The 23,074-nt window shown below is 44.9% G+C and overlaps 1 protein-coding gene across 1 annotated transcript in view; it reads right to left on the reverse strand.

Moving 5' to 3' along the window:
• Positions 1-3,221: 3,221 nt before the first annotated feature.
• NT5E (5'-nucleotidase ecto) overlaps positions 3,222-23,074 on the reverse strand; it is a 48,733-nt gene continuing 28,880 nt past the window's right edge. Inside the window, exons 4-9 of the mRNA XM_010980261.3 lie at positions 16,341-16,538; positions 14,901-15,055; positions 13,374-13,479; positions 12,370-12,519; positions 10,242-10,442; positions 3,222-5,128 (exon numbers count right to left, since the gene is read on the reverse strand). Coding sequence (XP_010978563.1) covers positions 4,965-5,128; positions 10,242-10,442; positions 12,370-12,519; positions 13,374-13,479; positions 14,901-15,055; positions 16,341-16,538 — 974 coding nt within the window. The 3' untranslated portion in view covers positions 3,222-4,964. The remainder of the gene's footprint in view (positions 5,129-10,241; positions 10,443-12,369; positions 12,520-13,373; positions 13,480-14,900; positions 15,056-16,340; positions 16,539-23,074) is intronic.

The following is a 23,074-nucleotide window of genomic DNA, read 5'->3' on the forward strand; positions in this document are numbered from 1 at the left end:
ATTCTGAGACCTCTTCCCTTTGCTTGTAGAAGGCTGTCTTTTTTCACCGTGTGCCCACATGACCTCTTTGTGCAGGCAAGGAAAGAAAGAGGGAAGGAGATATTTCTCTGTCTTCTTCTTCGTATAAGGCCATAAGCTATTGGATTAGGCCTTAGAACCTCGTTTTTAGTTACCTCATAAAGGCCTCATCTCCAAATATAGTCGTATTAGGGTTTAGGGTTTCAACATACGAATTTTAGGAGGACATATTTAAATCCATAGCAGTGGGTGAGCTCTATTTAAAGAAAATGTGATGTGTGAAAATTTACACATACAAAATTAGTCGTTCACATTATAAAAGGGAAAGGAACTAGATGCAGTCTGTTGGTCAGGCATTTTATACCACATTTCATTGTCCGTCACAGTAACTGTGAGTTGGTATTATTCCTATTTTATAGGTGAGGATATTGAAGCCAGAGAGTGGTGAAATTGGAATTCAAACTTAGATCTGTCGCTAGTCTTCATGTTCTTGTCAGTGTTACCCCATAAAAGGAGCTCTTATTTCCAAAAGTGGTCACTTTGGATCCCTCTGGTGTATTTCAAATATTTTACTTTGAACATTCCTTTCTATCCATCTTTATGTGTGTCCTCTAGTGCATGAGCTTCACACCTGGAAATGTGTTTATAGAAATAACTATCATTGTTTCTGGTTGGGGTGGTACTATGAAATTAAATAGATGGAAGACACTTTGAAATTTATGAAGGACATTGTAAGTTTGTATTATAAATATAATCATTTAGTTACAGATATCAGAAGAGTCTGAGAAATGGTTGAAAGCACTTAAATTTTCATTTATTGACTTACTAAAAACCATTAGATTTTATAGTAGAAATATGAACAGAAGTCTAATTTGCCACTGTTCTTTGCAGACTGTGTAATGATACATACACAAGTTGTAGTTTCAGATTTGGTCAACACTAGAATAAAATGACTGACTGACTGAATGAATGAACAAACAAGTAAGTCTTGCAGGTCAGAATGTGTTCTCTTTTATGTATCCAGTACTCTTTTTCAACAGTGCTAGATATATGAGGTGAAATCTTTAACCTGAGGCCGATGGCCCCTAGAAGACTGTTAAATCCAGTCAAAAATAGCTTTTTTATTTCACTGTGTCTTGTTAATTTGATGTTTTTTAAATGTATGGATTTCCTTACTTTATCTGTATAGGTCTGAAAAGCAATCAATATTAAATTAAAAATTTTGAGCTCAAATTTGATTAACTATATTTATTTTTCTTTATAAACTAATACCAACATATCTTAGTGTCTGACTTCATTACTGATATGCTCACAGATTATTTAATGATTAAATTACCAAAACAAACCCCAAAACAAACCCCAACCCTGTGGTGTTATTTACTTCTAGCATCTTCTTGCCTTTCATAAAAATCTAGATATCACATGTGAATGTACATTGTTGGAGAGGAAGAACTCGGTATAGTTTTCAAGACGGACACAGAAGGTAGTGTTTTTCTTTTTAACATCATTTCATATTTATTTGTTGTACTAGAAAATTCTTGGGAGTATTCATTTCTCATTTTCGATGTTTCAGAATTGGAACATCTTTATTTGGAGGAATTCCAAGGTAATTGGGGACAGTGCATTGATGTACACTATGGAAGCCAAGTGCTGGAGTTAAATCCCCACTCGGCCTTCTTTTATCTTTATGAAGGACAATTTAGGCCTGAACCAGGCTCCGCTTGTTGCTTGCTCCCATCCTCCTGGGGGCTGCGGGACAGTCAGAAGCCCTTGCGGGTGTACCTGTGGTGGTGAACGCAGCAGCACCAGGGCGGTGTATGAAGGCCGTTCCTGTGGCAGGATTTTAGCCATGCCTCACGTTCCTTGCTTGCTCTGCATTTTCTAGGCCTGGCTCTCCATGCCTCTGGATGATTCTGGGAACTAGCTCACATCCTTCCAGTATGTCTCTGCTTACAGACTTTTTTGTAAAGTTTTCATGAAGTATTTCATTTAAAAATGGTTCCTAGAGAGCTCAGCACTACTTACTAGAGAGATGAGATCTCCTAGCTTGTTTCAGAAGTGTGAAGTGCCTCCTTTGGACAGCACTAGTTAGGAAAACTGTCCCTTTTGATTTGCTGCAGTTGAACCAGATCAGTTTCTAAGATGTATCCTGTTTTACTAGTACAATAGTAACATCATTTATAACCTTTCATTTGTAAGGTTGCCTCAGGGCTGTCCCGGCTGATTATGTAGGTCATTCGGGGGACTGTTACGGGTTGAATTGTGTCCCCTAAAAAGGATGTTGACGTCCTGTGGCAGAACTTGAGTCCCAACCCCCAGTACCTGTGAATGTGACTTTATTTGGGATTTTACAGATGATTCAAATGAAGTCATTAGGGTGGGCCTGATCCAGTATGACTGTGTCTTTATAAAAAGGAGAAATCTGGACCCAGAGACAGACAAGTCAGAGGGAAAAGGATGTAAAAATATGAGGAGAATACCACCTACGAGGTAAGGAATGTCTGAGGCTACCAGAGCTAGGAGGAGGCCTGGAACAGATTCTCCCTCCTGGCCCTCAGAAGGAACCAGTCCTGCCGACTTGATCTCAGAATTCTAGCCCCCTGAACTGTGAAATGATGAGTTTCTGCTGTTAAAGCCACCCAGTTTGTAGCACTCTGTTACAACAGCCCCAGGAAGGTAAATGTGGGAATGGTACTGATTTTAGCAAGCCAAGCCATACATCCATGGGGCCACGTACTCCCTGAGGGGCCTTACTCTGTGTTGTAAACTGCTGAAGGCAGCGCTGCCACCAAGTGGATTTAATGTGTCTGATTGATCAAAGTGTGGGCTGTTGCTTCATCAGCATTAACTGAGGAAGATTCTTAGATGCACAGCCAGTTCAGATAAATTAATGAAAATCCCTAACACTGTATAACTTGAACACTTTTATTTTTAGGAAATGATTATTGGCTTCAAAACAGATTCTATACATAAAAGCCATAAAATTTAGTAGCCTTACTTCAAATATCCTTTGTTTACTGTTCTTTCCTACCTAAAACTTGCATGCAGTTTTAGTCTCAGTTTTTGGGTGAGAAGGGGGATATGGAGGGTAACCAGATGGCAAGGGGCTTAGAATGCCAGTGATAAACTGTCAACGAGTTTCCCTTCAGTCATTGTCTTGGGTTGTAGGCATTTGCTTGAGAGAAGAAATAACTACCAAAGAGAAAGAGCATATTTTCAATTTTATTGTTTGGAACTTAAAATTGCCAACTGTTTTTAGGTCATGTTGTAAACCACTGCACAATACATGCACACATATTTAGAAAACTTACAGAAATGTTCTCTAAAAATTTGTCCTTCAGTAGGATTTACCCTATTTTACTGGCCAAGCATAAAAACATATACCCCAAATGCAGTCTTACTGACATTTGCTTCTTACAGTCTTATTGACATTTGTTGATTGACAGCCAGTCTGTATATGCATAGAACCTAGGGCATTATTTTACTGCAACATCCTTCATAAAGAGGCTGTGAAATTTAAAAGTACATTTTGTATCAAGGGTACATAATATTTGTAAACATTAAAAAACAAACTTACCCCCTCTTCAAACCTTTAGCTGCTGTTTGCTCGCTATTTTTTAGGGTGAGGCTCCCATTATTTGTTGAATCACTCACACAGTGATGGGCAGGCTCACATGGTCCCACAGGTATTTGTTCTTTGTACATAGATCATTTATTGGATCAGTCTGGGTATTTCCTGAGCACCCAGAGGGGCCCACTCTCAGGCAAGAGTCCTCTTATCTTGAGGATGACTTAGCATGACTGATTGTTCAGATTTGGAGACAGAGCTGATTTCACAGTTACGTATACCACTAAGAAAAAACTCAATCCCCTCTGGATTTTCCATAACTGGGGGAGGGGGTGGAGTCAGCGTATGTGTCTGGACTAAGTACAGCACTGGCATCTTGCTGGGGAGAGACAGGTGCAGGTTTAAAATTACCCCTTCTCATGACACCTTCACCTTAGGAAGGAGGGAGGAAGGAACACAGGGAGAACTGACAGAAGCCCATGCCAGGCACTCTGCTGCTGCTCCTTAGCAAGCATCTGTTTAACAAATCAGATGTACTGTAGGTTGGTCCTGGGTGTCCTGCTTCTCCCGCCCTTTCTCCCTGCCCCTTGACTGCCTTTTGCAGCTTCTGGCTTCTCCCATTAGTCCTCTGCACCATTTGTCCTCTGACTCATCAAAGGCACAAGGCAAGAGAGAATGTCACCCATGTCTGTTAAACTTGCTACAACAGCCCGAGCTAAAAAGGAAACAAATAGAGACTAGGAGTACAGCAGAGGCTTGTCACCCATGAGTTTGGGACTACTGATAGTTACAAAGCCAGGAGACCATTAGTGTCATCCTGAACATTTCCTGCATATAGTTGAAAGGGCGCTGGACTGAGGTCAGAAGGACTAGGTGCAGGTCTGGGACCAGTCCCTTTTAGCTGTATGGCTTTGAACAAGTCAACTGTTTCTGAGCTTCCGTTTCCTCATCTGTCAAATGAGAAGAACAATACCTGTCTTGCAAAGAAAGTTACGGGCATCAAATAAGATAATGTGCTGAAAACGCCCACGTAAATGATAAAGTTCTATGTAAGCATACATTGTTTGTTGGATTAGAATGGATATATAGGAAAAAAATGTGCATGGTTTAAAATTGTTAATAAAATTTTATTAAAATTTACATACGTAAACTAAAGATGGTTGGCATTCTCCTCATAGGGTCCATTTTCATTTTTTTTTCCTGTGTATTCACTACGTTGCTGATCCTGAGTTTTGATGTCAATGTCTTCATTTACAACCCTCTAAGCTCAGCTTCTGGGAGACTGCAAGGATGGTCTTCGTCATCATAAAACCAGTTCCTAAAAGGCAGACTGGAGCCTCACTTGAGAAAAAATGCAGTTCCATTGATGGCAAGGAGGCTACTGGTATAAAACAATGATCATTGCCAGAACTAAAAGAAATATTAGAGAAAAACTTCCATGGCAATGAATTCCTGCAGAAAACTGGATCCGACCTTCAACTGCTGGATAAACTACTCTCATTTTTAAGATGTATCCAGAAACCACGCTGATGTCTTGGTCACCTAGAAAAACACGTATATTATTTTACCTACAGAAAAAATAATAATTAATAGTAAGGAGGAAAACGAATGTATTATTCTAAAGTCCTTTGTAATTATAAGAAGGAAAATATTCCTTTCACAAGCAGAGATAAAGTGTCACAGAAGACAAGAACAATGGTGATCGTAAGTGCAAAGAATCTGATTGCTTTTTCATGTTTCAAGTGTGAAATGTGCCCATTGTCCAATATTGGATAATTGCAGGGGAAAAGAGTTGTCTCAGCTTGGAGATGACTCAAGAAAGGTTGCTGACATCACTGCTGCTGAACCACACTGGAGCAAAGACATTAGGGAAGTAGGCTGAGGATCAGAGAATCAGTTAAGATGTAAAAGTAGCTTCTTTTTTTTCCTTGCCTGTTCAGGAATCATTTTCACATAAGTGCTTGTGAGACAAAGGAGGCTTCAAATCCCAAAGGAAGGAGAACTGACAAATACTAATTCCCCATGAATTTTACTTAAAAAAATACCATTCTACAAATCATATATCTGATAAGGATTTAATATCTAAAATATATAAAGGACTCATACAATTCAATAGTCAAAAAAAATCAGATTAAAAAATGGGCAGAGGATCTGAGCATTTTTCTAAAGAAGACATACAGATGCCAACAGGCACATGAAAAGATGCATAATATCACTAATTATCAGGGAAATGCATATCAAAATCACAACAGATGACTGTTAGCAAGAAGACAAGAAATATCAAGTGTCAGTGAGGATGAAGAGAAAAGGGAACCCATTGATGATGGGAATGTAAATTGGTGCAGTCACTATGAAAGAAAGCATGGAGGCTCCTGAAGAAATTAAAACTAGAATTAACATATCTAAAGAAAATGAAAATACTAATTCAAAAAGATATATGCATCACATGTTCACTGCAGCATTATTTACAATAGCCAAGATAAGGAAACAGATGTCCATCAATGGATGAATAAAGAAGATTCCATACACAATGGAATACTACTAAGCCATAAAAAAGAATGGACTTGCCATTTGCAACAACATGGATGGAACCTTGAGGGCATTATGCTAAGTGAAATAATTCAAACAGAAAAACACCACACGATCTCACATAGATGTAAACAACAATAAAACCAAGCTAAGATACAGAGAACAAATTGGTGGTTGCCAGAGGCAGGGGTAGGGTGACGTGAGGGTTCAAAATGGGGTAAAGGGGGTCAAAAGGTTTTACAAACTTCCAGTTATAAAATAAATGGGTTCTTGGGATGTAATATAACATACAGCATAGTGAATATAGTTAATAATACAGTATTGTATATTTGAAAGTTGCTACAAGAATAGATCTGAAAAAACCTCATTATAAGAAAGAAAAAAATTTTTTGTAACCATGTAAGGTGACAGGTGTTAACTGGACTTTTGGTGGTGATCATTTTACAGTGATACAAATACCAAATCATGTTGTACACCTGAACTACTGAAAAACCAATGGGTCAATGATGAAATCAAAGAAGACATTAAAAAATACTTTGAGACAAATGACAATGAAAAGACAACCACACAAAATCTGCAGGATGCAGCAAAAGCAGTCCTAAGAGGGAAGTTCATAGTGATACAGGCCTTCCTCAGAAAAGAAGAACAATCTCAAATAAACAACCTAACCTACCACCTAAAAGTGTTAGAAGAAGAAGAGCAAACAAAACCTAAAGTCAGCAGAAGGAAAGAAATAATAAAGATCAGGGAGGAGATAAATAAAAGAGAGATTAAAAAAAAAAAAACAGAAAAAAATCAATCAAACCAAGAGCTGGTTTTTTGAAAGAGTAAACAAAATTGACAAACCTTTGGCCAGGCTCATCAAGAAAAGAGAGGACACAAATAAAATAAGAAAGGTAAATGGAGAAATTACAACCAACACTACAGAAATACAAAAAAACAAACAAACAAAAAACCATGAGAGAATACTGTGGACAACTATGTGGCAAAAAATTGGAAAACTGAGAAGAAATGAACAAGTTTTTAGAAATACACAGTCCAAGACTGAATCAAAAAGAAATAGATCATTTGAACAGACCGATCAATAGAAGTGAAATAGAATCAGCAATAACAAACCTCTCTGCAAACAAAAGTCCAGGACCAGATGGCCTCACTGGGGAATTCTACCATACAAAGAACTCACACCACTCCTTCTCAAACTCTTCCAGAAGACTGAAAAGGAGGGAGTACCCCCAAGCCCATTCTATGAAGCCACCATCACTCTGATACCAAAATCAGAGAAAGACGCTACCAAAACAGAAAATTATAGTCCCATATCATTGATGAACATCGATGCAAAAGTCTTCAACAAAATGTTAGCAAACAGAATCCAACAGCATATAAAGATCATACACCATGATCAAGTTGGATTCATACCAGGGACATAAGGATGGTTCAACATACACAAATCAATCAATGAGATATATACCACATACACAGAAGAAAGGACAAAAATCACATGATCATCTCAATAGATGCAGAAAAAGCATTTGGTAAAATTCAACATCCATTTATGATAAAAACTCTTAGCAAAGAGGGTATAGAGGGAACATAGTTCAACATAATAAAAACTATTTATGACAAACCCACAGCCAGCATAATATTCAATGGTGAAAAGTTGAATGCCTTCCCACTAAAATCTGGAACAAAACAAGGATGCCCACTCACCATATCTATCCAACACAGTACTGGAAGTCATAGCCACAGTAATCAGGCAAGAAATAGAAATAAAAGGAATCCAAATTGGATGACAAGAGGTAAAATTGTCACTACATGCGGATGACATTATACTATATATAGAAAACCCTAAAAGCTCCACTCGAAAAATACTATAGCTGATGAAAGAATTTGGCAAGGTAGCAGGATACAAGATTAATGTACAGAAATCAGTTGCATTTCTTTATACTAACAATGAAATACCAGGAAAAGAAAGTAAAGAAACAATCCCTTTTAAAATTGCTCGAGAACAATAAAATACTTAGGAAAACATCTGACTAAGGAGGTCAAAGACTTATATGTGGAGAACTACAAAACATTAAGGAAATTAAAGATGAGTTAAAGAAATGGAAAGATATCCCATGCTCTTGGATTGGAAGAATCAATATTGTTAAAATGGCCATACTACCCAAGGCAATTTACAGATTCAATATGATCCCTATCTAGTTACCCAAGACATTTTTCACAGAACTGGAACAAATAATTCTAAATTTATATGGAATCACAAAAGACCTAGAATTGCCAAAGCAATACTAAAGAAAAAGAATGAAGCTGCAGGAATAACCCTCCTAGACTTCAGACAATACTACAGAGCTACAGTAATCAAAACAGCGTGGTATTGGCACAAAAACAGACATATGGATCAATGGAACAGAGCAGAGAGCCCAGAAATAAATCCACAGACTTACGGTCAATTAATCTTTGACCAAGAAGGCATGAATATACAATGGAGAAAAGACAGTCTCTTCAGCAAGTGATGTTGGGAAAACTAGTCAGCTGCATGTAAATCAATGAAGTTAGAACACTCCTTCACACCATATACAAAAATAAACTCAAAATAGCTTAAGGACTTAAATATAAGACAAGACACGATAAACCTCCTAGAAGAAAACAATGGCAAAACATTCTCTGACATAAATCAGGATTGCTCTCCCAGGACAGTCTACTCAGGGAACAGAAATAAAAGCAAAAATAAATGGGACCTACTTAAACTTATAAGCTTCTGCACAGCAAAGGAAACCATAAGCAAAACAAAATGACAACCTATGGAATGGGAGAATATATTTGTAAATAATGTGACTGACAAAGGTTTAATTTCCAGAATATATAAATAGCTTATACAACTTAATAACAAAAAACCAAACAACCCAATCCAAAAATGGGTAGAAGACTAAGCAAGCAATTCTCTAATGAAGACATACAAATGGCCAATAGGCACATGAAAAAATGTTCAATATCACTAATTATCAGAGAAATATAAATCAAAACTACAATGAGGTATCACCTCACACCAGTCAGAATGGCCATCATTAAATGCAGCCATTACGGAAAACAGTATGGATTCCTCAAAACACTGACAGTAGACTTAACATATGATCCAGCAATCCCACTCCTGGGAACTCTAATTCAAAAAGATACATGCACCCCAGTGTTCACAGCTGCACTATATACAATAGGCAAGAGATGGAAACAACCTAAATGTCCACTGACAGATGACTGGATAAAGAAGTTGTGGTATATTTATACAATGGAGTACTACTCAGTGATAAAAAAGAATAAAATAATGCCATCTGCAGCAACATGGATGGACCTGGAGACTGTCATTCTACATGAAGTAAGCCAGAAAGAGAAAGAAAGATACCATATGATATCACTCATATGTGGAATCTAAAATAAATAAAGGGAAGACACTAATGAACTCATCTATAAAACAAATAGACACTGAGACTCAGTAAACAATATTATGTTTACTAGGGGAAATGGGGTGTGATGGAAGGGGTAAATTGGGAGTTTGTGGTTTGCAAATATTAACTACTATATATAAAAATAGATAAAAAATTTCTTCTGTATAGCACAGCAAACTATATTCAGTGTCTTGTAGTAACTTTTAATGAAAAAGAATATGAAAATGAATATATGTATATATATGACTCTAACGTGCTGTACACCAGAAATTGACACACTGTAACTGACTGTACTTCAAGAAATTTTTAAAAAAAGGTTAGATGATTTAATATGGTTTATCACGTACAACCTAAAGTGCTAGAGGTAAGGTTTTCCTATAAATGCAACAGTCGTTTAAACTTCACAATTTAAATAGCTATTTATATGTACTTAAGAGTTTTAAAACACTTTTTATGTAAAAAAATGTTTTTTCCCTGGGCTTAGGTGGAGAGGTACGTGAGCTGGGGAGGGGCAGGGCAATATTCCCCCAGGTTGCACGCCTGTTTCCCAAAAACAAAGATGGAAGGAATCAGGGTGGATGTGGTTTCTGGCTTTGCCCTCCCAGCATCGGGCGGAGCTCCCTCCTGGGACCAGTTTAGTCTTGAGTACCTTTGGGACAGGGAGGGGAAGGGACGCTTGTGCTTACCAGAGTCGTGTTTTAATGCTTCGTCTTTTATCATCTGGAACCCATCTCCACCGTTGGCGAGGAAGCTCGTCAGGATCACCTTATACACCTCATCCATCCTGAGCGGCTCATAAGTGGGCACACGACACTGGGTGCAGAGGACATCCAACTTGACCACTCTGTCCCCTGGTTTTCGGGAAAGATCGTACACCACGTGAATTCCTAGAAAAGAAATGAGTCTATGAATCCAAAGGGAAATCTGTTTTCTAAGAAAGGGATTTTGGTTCAAATCTGGATTTGGGGCACTGGGCTTAGTTTTCATTTAATTTGAACTTGAGCGAAACCTCAGCTAGAGCATTGAGGTGACACTGTAACTACCCTAAATTGGTCAGGTTTTTCCTTGAGTCCTTCTGGGAGGTCTGAGAACTCTTGGGAGGAAAATCTGCTCTGGCCCAGAATGGGCAGGGGTGACCCTGCATGGAGAAACCACACCTTTTAAAAACCCTGAATTAACTGGTCTAGCAACTTAGTTGGGAGAGAGAAATGAGAGGCGCAGAATGTCTGCTGCCATTTTGATGACTAATAAATGGTAATAATTCAGGCCTGGATGACTTTCACAAAACATACAACTACCCAGTACTGTGCTGGGGCATCAAACCCCCGCTGTTCCCTCTCGGCTCTCCTGGAAAATGCAGCGTGTCTGGGCTAGCAGGCAGGGCCCGCCACCCTCTGCAGCCCCTCGATCCCAGCGTGGGGGTGCTCTGCAGAGGGAAGGCTCAACAAAGCAATCACACCCCTCAAGTGGGGCCCACCACCTACCGTCTGAAAAATGAGGCCAGGGTAGGTGTCAGAGTCAAATAAGATTACTAATATTAAAGATTAATCCATTGGACTGTGGAATTAATTACTGAAGAAAGCATTTGAGAAGTCCCTGGCTATTCGGGAAGCATTTCTTTTCCTTCCATTTTCACTGCTGGTTAGAGTTAGTCCCTGAGCTGGTTAGAGCAGGCAGATAGCTAGATACGAGCAGAAAAAGGGGGACGCAGGCCAAATGGCAGGAATTGAGCAAAAAGGATCCAGGAATCACTACATCATGTAAACAACAGGGGTCCCTGGCAGAGAAAGAAAAGCAGGAACCTCTGGGTGGATATGGAGTCAAACATTTTGGGGTGACAAGTGGCCTGGAGGCAAAGTTGGGAAAAGGCAGGAACCTCCAGTGTCCAAATGTAACCTTTTGCTTATGCCCTTACTTCAATAAAATCAGCCTTGTAGATGAGAAGCACCCGTCACGCACCGACACCGTGACACTTCCGATCCAGACTAAGTAAGGACAAATATCTCTCCTCCCTGCAGGAAGGCGGAGTTGGGATGAAAATCAGGGAATACGCCCCTCCCTAGCGAACAGTCCGTCCTTTCACTTTTACACTCTATGTATCCAACTTGCCAAAGAAACTCAGCAGCCGCTCACCTGAGCCTGCCCGCTCTCCCTTTGAGAGTGTACTGTCCATCCCTTAATAACCCCCCACTTTACTTTCCTAACCTCTGCATCCCATCTCTGAATTCTTTCTACAATGGGCCAAGAACCCAGTCATCAGCAACAAGATAAGGGAGGTTTTCTGATGGTCCTCGTGACGTGGAGGACTTGCCCCGGGTCACAGTGGAACCAGAACCAAGGTGTTCTACTGTCTCATCCAAGCTGCCCTCCCAGAGATTTTATCCTTGTTAATACCACTGGACACTGCCTTCCTTTGAACCCCGGCCTGGTTCCAGGCAATTGCAAATAGAACTAGAAAGGGGTTTGGGGGTTTTTGTTTTTGTTTTGTTTTTTTAACAAAGAATATTGAATTTTAAACCACTAAGATTTTAAGAGAAACTAGGCCTCAAGGCAGCTGCTTGCTTAGAGTTTGGACAGCCAGCTCCTGCAGAGGACCATCTGATGTCCATATCAGACTTGGCAAATACTGCTCCTTTTCAGGGCCCTGTGGCTTTGACCCTGACCTAGTCTCAGTGGTCTGGGAGTCCACAGCCATTGAAAGACTATGCATTGGTGTTGGGTGTGTGAAAATCCAAACCTGGCCAGGTGGTCCCGGTGAGGGGGGAGCTAAGCCAACCAAAAGGAAACTCCTCCTCACCTTGGAAGGTGACTTACCGCCCACCTGCAGAAACTCCCCAGTGGACTGGCCGTAGCGGTACACGCTGTGCTCAAAGGCCTTCTTCAGGGTGGAGCCTTTTAATTGCACCAGGTCAAAGGTGCCTCCAAAGGGCAACACAGCAGCCAGGTTCTCCCAGGTAATGGTGCCTGAGCGGGGTCATGGATGAGGCAAGAAGGAAAACAGCTTGAGAACAAGCTCACCCCAAGACCAGCGTCCTTTAGGGCTGCTGGAGGAGGTGAGGGGGCCACAGGGAGGCTGCTGGGACCACACAGCTGCGTCTGGGTGTTCCTGACACCGCGGGGGAGCACGAATCGAGAGGCCTCTGGCCGTGCTCTCCTCCACCACTGGGCAAGACGGCGGGAACTTCTAACTGGCTCCGGCTCCAGGCAGCCTGTGCTCTGTCTTGGGTCTCCAGCTTGAGGCTGGGTCTGCAGCGGGTGTGAGCACTGCTCAGCTCCTCCAGACAGGCAGCGTGTCCCTGCCGCCTGTCCCCGTGTGACAACGAGAGGAGACTGGGGCATACACGGAGTGCGTGGTTTTGACCGTGTCAGGGAAGACCACAAGAGGGTCTTGAATATCTGCCTAGTTGGTTTGCTTTCCCATACGGTGTCATCCTGGCTACCTGTAAACGCACTAATATCCAGTGTATGTTTTTGCCTGCATATCAGATTGGCAATTCTGTCCTCTTTCCAGATATCAAGGAGGAGGCTGTCGATATTTTGCATAAATCAGCAGCAATTAGTGTTTCGCTCTGTGAGTCAGAAGTTTAGCAAAAGCCTGGTTCCACTAACCCTGGCTGCAACCTCGGTGTGCGAATGTGTCCGAGAGCACACAAGCGTGAGTGTGCCCTTCACAGGGCGGGGCGTGGACCTGAGTGGCAGTTACACCCCAACCGAAGGGCCTGGCACTGCGGTGGGTGGCGGGCAGCACAGACGAGCTGCGGCTGCCCGAGGGTGAGGGCAGCCCCTGCCTGGGGCCCTGCACCGGGCCGGGGGCTCACCGTTGTTCCGCTCGTCGATGGGAGACCGAATGCCACCTCCATTCATAATGCACATGGACACGTGGTTCCAGGACATCTCATCGGCATGTCTGAGGTTGTTGTTAATCTGCAACAGGAGCATCAGTTCACATTATTCTGGGCCTTCTTCTTTGGCTCAGTTCCAGGAATCTGCGTAGCTCTACTGAGGATGTAAAGCTGCTTCTCCCCTGCTCCTGTGGGCCCAGAGCTTTCTCAGGTACAACTCGTCAGAGCTAGATTTGTACTCTGAGGAACAACAACTAAGATACTGTGACCAGTCGCACGTCAGATTCCAAGGAGCCAGCAGCTCTGGGCCCTCCCCGGAGACCCCTGCACTCCTCCGGCAGTGGGCCCGATCAGAGCTGGCTCCTGGGGTGGGAGGGCCGGGCCCGGGGCAGCCCAGCCTTTGGCACTGCTTCCCACGGCCTCCCCAGCGCAGGCCCCACACTTGCTCCAGAGGTCTGGGCCGAAAGGCCTTTCAGCTCTAGACCTCAGGCCAACCTCAGGCCCCCGCTTCCAAGTCTAGGTCCCCAGCCAGTTCCCAAGTTGGCAATTTTGGAGACTCAGGGACAGCCTCCCGAAACTGGGGAGAATCAATTTCATTCTTAACTTTTCTTTTATCAATAACATGTTCAGTTACAAGAAATAAAATGAATATGTCCTCATTTGAAAAATTATGACGGTGGAGGCGGTGAGGGAGACTTGGGGCCAGCTGGGCTACGTGTTCCTGACACCGAGGGGAGAACGGAATCGTTCTCTTGCTGTGAGGTGAGCACAGGGCGTGTCCTTCCAGGCCCTCCTGAAACGCTCACGCCCTGGCTTCTCTTGACCTACTTCCCTCGCGCCGACTGCGTGGTGCTGAGCCAGCGCCGGCCCCACCTTGGCAAGTGTGAACGTCGTAGTTTGCTTGGCAGATGTTTACTGAGTGTGGCTGCATCCCTGGCACCAGGTGCTGAGCTGAGCACAGTCAAAGGAGTGCCCCCTGGATGCCCGTGGGTGTGGTGAGTCTGACCCGGGCCGCCACGGCCAGGCAGGTGGACATGTGTGACCCTGCTCGGCCACAGGACTTACTGTTCTCACTGGAACTGCGTGTGGTCATTCGCTGCTTGTGAAGGAGGTTCACACAAGGCCTAGTTCTCTGGGGCCAAGAGGACAGACCAGTAAAACACAGCCCGGCCTCGTTAGGCCCCAGCACATGCGTCTACCTCTTCAGATTTGCAGATTCCAACCCTCTTACAAAAGGGAAGCAACATCCAAAATTCAGACCTCTAAGATAAACACCGTGAAATGAAGACTTCCGTTCTTGTAAAGCAATAATGTGATGGTCTGCTGGTTTGGCTCAGGCAGCTACTCAGCCTGAATCCATGCCAAGCATTTGTCTGGGCCCTAATTTTTAAAAATCCTCAATTCTGTAACTACTAGGTTGTCTGTTCTCGCAGTCTCCCTCCCTCTTACCACCTCCGCTCCTCCTTCCCTGGGCAAAGGCCCTGCCTTCCATGAATCACTCACCATAGCATCACAAATCAGGTTACCCATGTTGCATTCTCTAAAGCGGCAAGACTGAGTGGTGCCATCCAGGTAGACGATTGTTCTCCCCAGTTCCTGGGTCGAATAATTATCTAATTTTATCCGCCACTTGTTAATGTCCGCTTTGATGCTTGGATCTAGAAGGAAGCAAAAAAAGAAAAAAAATCAGCCTGTGGTTAAAGCAGATCTCACACTGGCCTACGTGTTGGAGAAACACTCAAACATCATTCAGCTTACCTGGTGTGAGTCCCTATGTCTGTACCATTTTGGTTTTGACTGGGAAATGTCTTTATGAACCTCTATTCTATTCTGTTTCCTGGTAACAAGGCCCCGAATGGCTCTTTTTTTTTTATTCTTTTCTTTTTTTAAGTCTTTATTTCACCATTTTTTCTTTTTGGCAGGGGTGCGCAATTAGGTTTATTTACTTATTTTTAGAGGAGGTACTGGGCATTGAACCCAGGACCCCACGCATGCTAAGCAAGCGCTCTACCACTTGAGCTATATATACCCTCCCCTAGAGTGGCTCTTACTTTAAAGATGTGCCAAGGAAAACCAGCATCAACGCATCACATCAGAATGAGTACCTGCCGGCCCCCCCAGGATAGTGTTAGTGTGGGGCAGGGGTCAAGGGCTGGGAGGGTCTGCGGTGCGGTCCCCGCCCTCCCTCTGGCTGTCGGGAGCTCTGTGTTGTGAGTACCGGCTCTCTGGGGGCTCCTCGTCACCAGTCCTTCCCGGATCGGGTTGTGTTAAGCAGGCAAGGGCAGATGAGAGAGAGGCAGAGGAGTGTGTTCACGTACAACAGATGACGTGGATGACATAAAATGTACTTTTACTTTGATTCCCAGACCAAAAAGAAATAATGACATGTTCATTTGATAAACTGAAGCCTGTGGAGACTGGGCAACTTGCCCCCGGCACATGGCTGCTGGGGGTGGGGGCAGGGTGAAGCCCTGCCTGCCCAATTGGAACCCCTTTGCTTCAATAATCTGCTCTTCTCTGGACATGAGCCGAGAGAGGCTTTCCCTCACTAGGGGGAAGCTGGAAAAGGCACAAGAAGCACCCACACAGGGTCTGATGCTCAGAGGGCTCGGAGAAGCAGGTGGGGGTTTCTGGCATTTGGGTGTCTTCTTAAATTTTTTGGGGGGGGAGGTAATTAAGTTTATTGATTTATTTATTTAATGGAGGTACTGACGATTGAACCCAGGACTCGTGCATGCTAGGCACGCACTCTACCACTGAGCTATACCCTCCTCCCATTTGGGTGTCTTTTAAATCTTCTTATCCACTAAGAGAGTAAACCCAACGGAGAAGCTCAGTTCTTCAAAAGTACTGTCCTGAAACAGTAACCCACCCAACCCCCAAAAAAGAGAAAAAAATCCAGCCACCTCATCGTGGGCTTGGTGGACTCTGAATTTCACGTACCTTCGGGAATGCTGCTGTTGAGAAGGATGGGATTTCCGTGTGAAGTGATGACGTTTCCTTTCTCATCAAACTCAACCTTCAAATAGCCTAGGTACTTGCCAAAAGCATAGGCCTGGACCACAGGAACCTTCCGACCGTCATCGGAGGTGACGATGAATGGGTACTGCCCTGCCGGCACCTCTTTGGAAGGTGGGTTGCCTGCAATGAGAGGACTGAAGTGGGTAAGGTTGGTCCCTGTGCATGGCTGGCTGGAGGCCCGCAGGCCGCTGGTGACAGCAGGTTCTGAACTGACGACTGGGCTGGGGCTTCACAGAGCTGGCCTTTCAGAGCCTGGCATGGGCATCTGCCCCTGTTTCCAGATGCCCCTTTGGCACATGAAGTGCTTCCATTCTCAACTCAGCAGGCACTTGCTAAGCTCTCCCTTGGTCGGGGCACTGTGCCTGGGGCTGTGCGGCACACAGAGATCAAGCCTGCTAAGACCCTCCTGCCTCCATCCTGACCCTGGCTTCACTTGCAGCCGGCTGGAGTAGCCAGGCCCCTCCCCTGTACTCCCCCTCATCTGTAAAATGGGCAAAATAGCAATTCTTATTTCATGGGGCTGTTGAGAGGATTCAACGTCTAAACTCCTAGGCATAGGGCCGGGCACACAGCAGATGCTCTGTAAACGTACATTTCTTTCCCTCGTGCGGTGACAGTAACCTCTGGAAACCCTAGATGCACACTCCAGAGCTGAGACCCTTCAACGGAAGATGAGCAGAGGTGACACTGAGCTGCCGTAGGTTTTGTTGCTGAGTTCTGTGTCCCCTCGGGCGCCTTCTGGAAGAGGCATGTTCACCCTGGCAGCCCGACTGGCACACACACTACCTGCCCCAGCCAGACAGCATCCCCACCACGTTCTGCTGAATTCTGTCTCAAAGGGGAGCCCTGGGGAGAGCTTGGGAGCCACTCATCAGCCAGAGGCTGGGAGGCTCACCCACCACCGCCTCCATTCCTGGGCTCCAATCACTCAGCACAGTTCAGTCTGTGGCTGTACCCCCTGCGCACAGGTGGGCTGCGCTGCCACTCTCACTTCCACAGAGATCGGGACCTGGCTGGGGTTGTTTTGAGTCAGAGACTATAGGACTGCTTCTGTCACCTCCCTCACCACACCCACCACCAGTGCTTCCTAGGAGACATTTACCCAGCACACCCCACCCTCCCCACCGGGAACTTCAGCTCATGTTGGCTGCTCCCCGGATCAGTTATGAGAGTCAGCCAGGGGCCAGGCCCTGGGCTGGATCTCATTAATCCTCCAGGCATCCCCCGAGGTAGCTCCTATTCCATCTCCCCCACGGTACAGACCAGAGGACTGATTATCATGGGCGATGTGCCCAAGGCCATGCAGCTGGTGTGTGAAGGAGGGCGGGCTGAAAGGCTGGGCTGTGAGGCTCCGGAGCTTACGTTCTCAAACCCAGCACAGCCTACGATGTGCTGTTCTCAGAGAACCTGCAAGAGCTGGTTTCCAAAGGCCACTCGCCAAAGCAGATGCGAGCCCAGTGGCTGCACCGTTGTGCCCCAGGCTGGGTCTGGGCTTCCCTTTCTACCGAAGACATGCTGGGGTGACTGTGATGAAAAACCCAGTCCTGCCTTGCTCCTATGCCAAGAGCAGCCCCTTCCAGCTCAAAAACCACAGAGAAGTGCTGCAAATACCAACGCTTCACAAGCAGGAAATAGCTGTTGCCAACCTTAATTTCCCATTTTCTTGCTCCCTCTGGAAAGGGAAAAAAGAAAAAAGCCTCGGAACTTTATTTTTACAAAAGCACCTGACTTGAGGTTCAGAGCAGGCTGTTGTCCCATCTCCATCTGCAGTGCACAGCCTCGCCGGCAACGGGGAGGTGGTGGCTATGAGGGTCGTAGATGGTCTGATGCGTTGCAGAAGAGGTGGGAAGGTTAACATTGCATCATCCTCACTCGGTCTGTGGTGCTCCTTCTTTGGGCAAGCTTGAAGCGTGGTCTTTACTTCAGGGGACGGGGGTGTGGCCGACCCCCCAACTTCTCAGCTGGGCAGGGTTAGGGAAAGTGGTATCTCCTCTGAACTGGGAGCAGCTTGACAAGGTGCTGTTCCCACTAGGTCCACAAGGTGGCGCAGAACACCCCATCCAGGAGGAAAAGGCACTTAATCTGGTTCAAAACGGTGTCTGGCAGATTCCGGATACCCAAGAGAAGGGCCAGCCTTTTTTTTTTTTTTTTTGCCTTCCATAAAGATATCTGATTTTAAACAGAATGTAAACGTTAGGAACCTAACTATCTGGTCAGATGCCTCCTCAGATCAGTTTGCTCATGTCAGGCAGGAGCTATCAGTGCCAGCTCCTGTGGGACAGGGGACTTTCTCCAGTTCTGAAAGGCCCTGATGCTCCTTCTGTCCTTTTAGAACAGAAGACATCTGCATCTTAAGCGGACTTAATCAGGAAAGGGAGGATGCTTCCCACGAGGCTCAGGCAATAGCAGGTCCAGTTTGGCAGCTGTCTGCCTCCTCCACAGCTGAGCGCCCCCTTCTGCTCCCCCAGTCGGCAACCACAGAGAACTGCGGGCAGAGAAAGCAACCCAGGGCTCCGCATTTCCCACAGCACTCCACTCGGCCAAAGATGCTCACGCCCCAGCTATTTTCTCCACACCGAGCCACACATCTGTCTTTAGAAACCCAGCTTGTTTTCTTGGCAGGGGAGAAATGGTTTACCAGAACCCTGTTCGTCAAGCAAATAAATCATCCTGGAACCCAGCCTGGGGGAGCCGTCAGTTGTGGGCTGACATTTGGAGCTGGTAACCGGGCATCTCCCAGCGCAGTGCGGGTGCCCAGGGAACCCAACAGCAGCCCTGGCCACAGCCCCTCAGGAATGTGGGGTTCCCGGTGCGGGCCTGGGCGAGGGCCAGCCAGAGGCCAGGAGGGCTGAGAGGATGGATCATGTGGTGACACAGGGACCGGGGAGCTGGCCTTCGACATGGTTTGTCACTTGGCTGAATGAATTCCAGAATGTTTTCAGGCAGTCCATGCTACGATTTTAACATATAACAGGGCCAGTTTGAGAACTTCCAAAATTCCAGTAAAAGGACAAAGCAATTGGTGCACATTTCACATCAATGCTTCTAAGGGCTTGAGTCTCTCTTTTAAGTTACTTGGGAGTGCTCGCCTTCATCTGTCTACTTCTCTACGTCTCCTCAGAAGAGCCGTAGCCTTGGTCACCATTATCCTGCCCCTGGGCCCCTGGGCAGCTTCAGAACAGGTGTCTGTATGTCTCCCTCTTCTTTGCCTCTTTCTGAATCCAGTCTCCATGCAGCAGCCTGAGTGATCTTTCTAAGACATAGATACGATCATCGTGGGGCCAAAGGATGTCCTTCAAGGTCCATTGACCCCATTCCTGGGCTCTCAGATGTCTGCCTGTGATCCCTCAACAGATAAAGTATATTCTTTACTGGGCATGTCTCCCCTAACTAATAGCCCGAGGTGATGCCTAATCTCACAACAGCTCAGGCCGGTTCCTTTCAGCCCACCTTACCAGAGTCATGAACCCCACTGCCCTTCACGGACCTTTAACCTCTTACCTCACCCACCACCAGAGACTTGTGTGCAAGCTGTTCAGGCACCTTGTGACCCGACCTTGTTAAACACCCCAACAACCGGCCCTTGGAGCTCACACAGGCACCCCTCGTCTGTGTGGCCCGCTGTTGTCTATGGCAGTGCACCCTATAAACTCATTTCCTATTTTCCTTCTCTGTCTTTGGTAAACTCTTTAACCACCCACGATACCGGTACTCCTTGTCCCCTGACAATCATAACTTTCTGGTTAAAGATACTTCCTGCTGGCCTCAGGAAAAACAATGAAATGGAGCAGGACCCTGTGGGGCCCTCCTGGGTACAAAAGTCCCTCCTTGTCCCCAACTTTTTGTTCGTAAGAAAAGGTTTTTGTCTCCTAGGCCTTCCCTGAGTTCCAAAGAGCAGACTCAAGCAGTTACTAATTAGGGAAGTGAGGAAGGGCAGAGACAATGGAAAAGTAGTTGAGCAAGAAAAGTAGTGACAGCGATACAGCTCAGTGATAAACAATGTCTCAGTTCCCCCTCAAAGGATGCACATAAAAATCTGACGCATATCCCTGAGTTGTTCTGCAGAAACTAACACCATCCCCCCAGGTGGAGGATGGCGACTACATGCTGACCACAAGCACGTAGACCCCAGACTGGCTGGAACCAGAAGGCTGATGATTAAGGTTCCTGAAACATCACCCTATTCCCTCACCACCAACCAATCAGAAGGTCCACAAGCTGCAACCCTCACCCCAATTGTTGCGTTTAAAAACCCTTCCCTGAAAGCCACCAGGGAGTTAAAGGTTAGCGGTAATTATTCACCAAGTTATCTCCTGGATGCCTTTCTGATCTCAGCCCAGATGTCAGTTCCTTAGGAGAGCACTCTCTGATGATCCCCCAGGCTGGATCAGGTCCTCCTATATCTGCTCTCACAGCATCATGTACTTTGCAGCATGAGTTGTAATTATATATAAATAATATGATTGATTTCTTTGCACACTTAAAAAAATCTGATCAGGGTCAATATCCCTTTCAAGATACGAAGTTCCATGAAGGCAGAGGCAGCTGTGTCCCTGGGGCTTGCTCAGCACATAACAGCTGGTCAGTAAATGTCTACTGAATGACTAAGCTTGCGTGGCTTAGCCAACACTTTTCTAGACATCAGATAAGATTAATATGCTTCTCCTGTGGAGGAATCCATATGTCAAGGGGAGCCGTGCCCTGTCCCCCAACTCTCCTCAATTCAATTTCCTCAACTACTGAGCTGGGTGGGGCCCATGAAGCAGAATGGAGCTGCTAGTCAAGAGAAATGGTTTTGGTACTAACTCACTTTCAATCTGGATTCATGCCCTTGGAAGAGACTTTCCACTAATGGGACCTAAATTTATTTCCTGTATTTGTGAAAACAAGAAATTTTATTAGTGGTTTAAACCAACAGTGGTTTAATTTTTTTTTTTTGGCCCTGAGCATCTTTTGCATGCAGGAAATCCTGTGACATTATGAGCCATGATGTAGGCAGGCCAAGATGCAGTTGAGGCGAGCTGCTGTGAAGAGGCATGCCACAGCCAGAGGGAAGAGTCATAATCTCTTCAGCCATCTCTGTCCCCAACCATGACACACGGTTGTGATGCCTCCTCCAGGGAACTCAAGGGGCTACCAATGTTCTCCATGTTGGGACTGTGTTCCTCTGGTTTGTACACACTTCGATTACTGCCCACATTCTTGCTCTTGGACATTCAGTGACAACTGGGAGGTCTAAAAAGATGATATGTCTTTGAGTTGTACCCAGAGTGGGAACAAACCTTCCTGAAGTCCAATCCAGGCTGTCTGCCTGGCTGGGGCTGATAAGGGAGCCCTGCAGGGTGGGAACAGGCTCATACACATTCACTCACTCACTTAACAAACATTTCTGTTAGAGCAGGCAGACAGCTAGAAGTGAGCAGAGAAACGGGGACACGGGCTGAATGGCAGGAAACCATATATCTTACAAACAACGAGGGTCCTTGGGCAGACAGAGGAAAGCAGGAACCTCTACACTGATAAGAAACCGCACATTTTGGGGTGACAAGTGCCCTGGAGGCAGACAAGGAAAGGTGGGATAAAGCCAGAATCTCCTGTGATCAAATGTAACCCTTTGTGCATTATGCCCTCATCACAATAAAATTAGCCTTGCAGATTAGAAGTACCCATCATGCACCGACGCCATGACACTTCTGATCAAGAGTAAATAAGGACAAAAATCCTTCCTCCCCTCAAGAAGGTGGAGCTGAGATGAAAGGAAATAATGAGCCCAAACCCTTCCCTCTCCAATGAATATTCATTTTTACACCCCATATAATCAGCTTGCCAAAGGAACTCAGCACAGCTACTCATCTGAGTCTGTCCACTCTCCCCTTGAGAGTGACTATCTCTCACTTATTAAACCCTCACTTTACTTTCTCGACCTCCATGTCTCGTCTCTGAATTCTTTCTGTGACGAGACAAGAACCTACTCCTGGTAACATCTCCAAGTTCCAACAAGTGCCCAGTGTGCTGGACTCCACTGCCCCATGGGGCCAAGCCTAAGGGCTTTGCTTCATCTTTTAGGCCAGGAGAGGCTGTTCGATGAGGATGGAGGACGGAGCAGGGGCAGGAGTGATGCCCCTCTGTCTACCACCCTCTTCTCTTCACAGAGAATCTAAGCCTAATCTGAGCATCCTTCCAGATACGAGAATTCCCGTTCACTTTTACATTACAGAACCGGGGTTTTATATAAAAATTAAAACCAAAATCATAATGCAGCCATCCTCTGGTTCTACCACTATGATCTGTTAAAGTGCTGAGTTCAAAGGAATGGGATAGAGAGACAGACTGATTCTCATCTTTTTTTTTTAGATTTTTAAAAAATATTTTTAAAAATTTATTATTATTTTTAACATTTGCTGAGCCCTGCTGTATTTTTTTTTTGGAGAGGGGAGGTAATGAGGGTTATTTTTTATTATTATTATTATTATTATTTTTAATGGAGGTATTGGGGATGGAACCTAGGACCTTGTGCATGCTAAGCACACACTCTGCCCTGAATTTCATCTTGATGTGACTTGTTGTTTCATTTACTAACAGTGCTTGAAAGTAAAAAGGAGGTATACATGGCCGTGAATTGACGTAAACCTGATTTCTTTCTTAGGGAAAATCAG

Source organism: Camelus dromedarius, chromosome 6 (genome assembly GCF_036321535.1).
Source record: "Camelus dromedarius isolate mCamDro1 chromosome 6, mCamDro1.pat, whole genome shotgun sequence".
Classification (NCBI taxonomy): Eukaryota; Metazoa; Chordata; class Mammalia; order Artiodactyla; family Camelidae; genus Camelus; species Camelus dromedarius.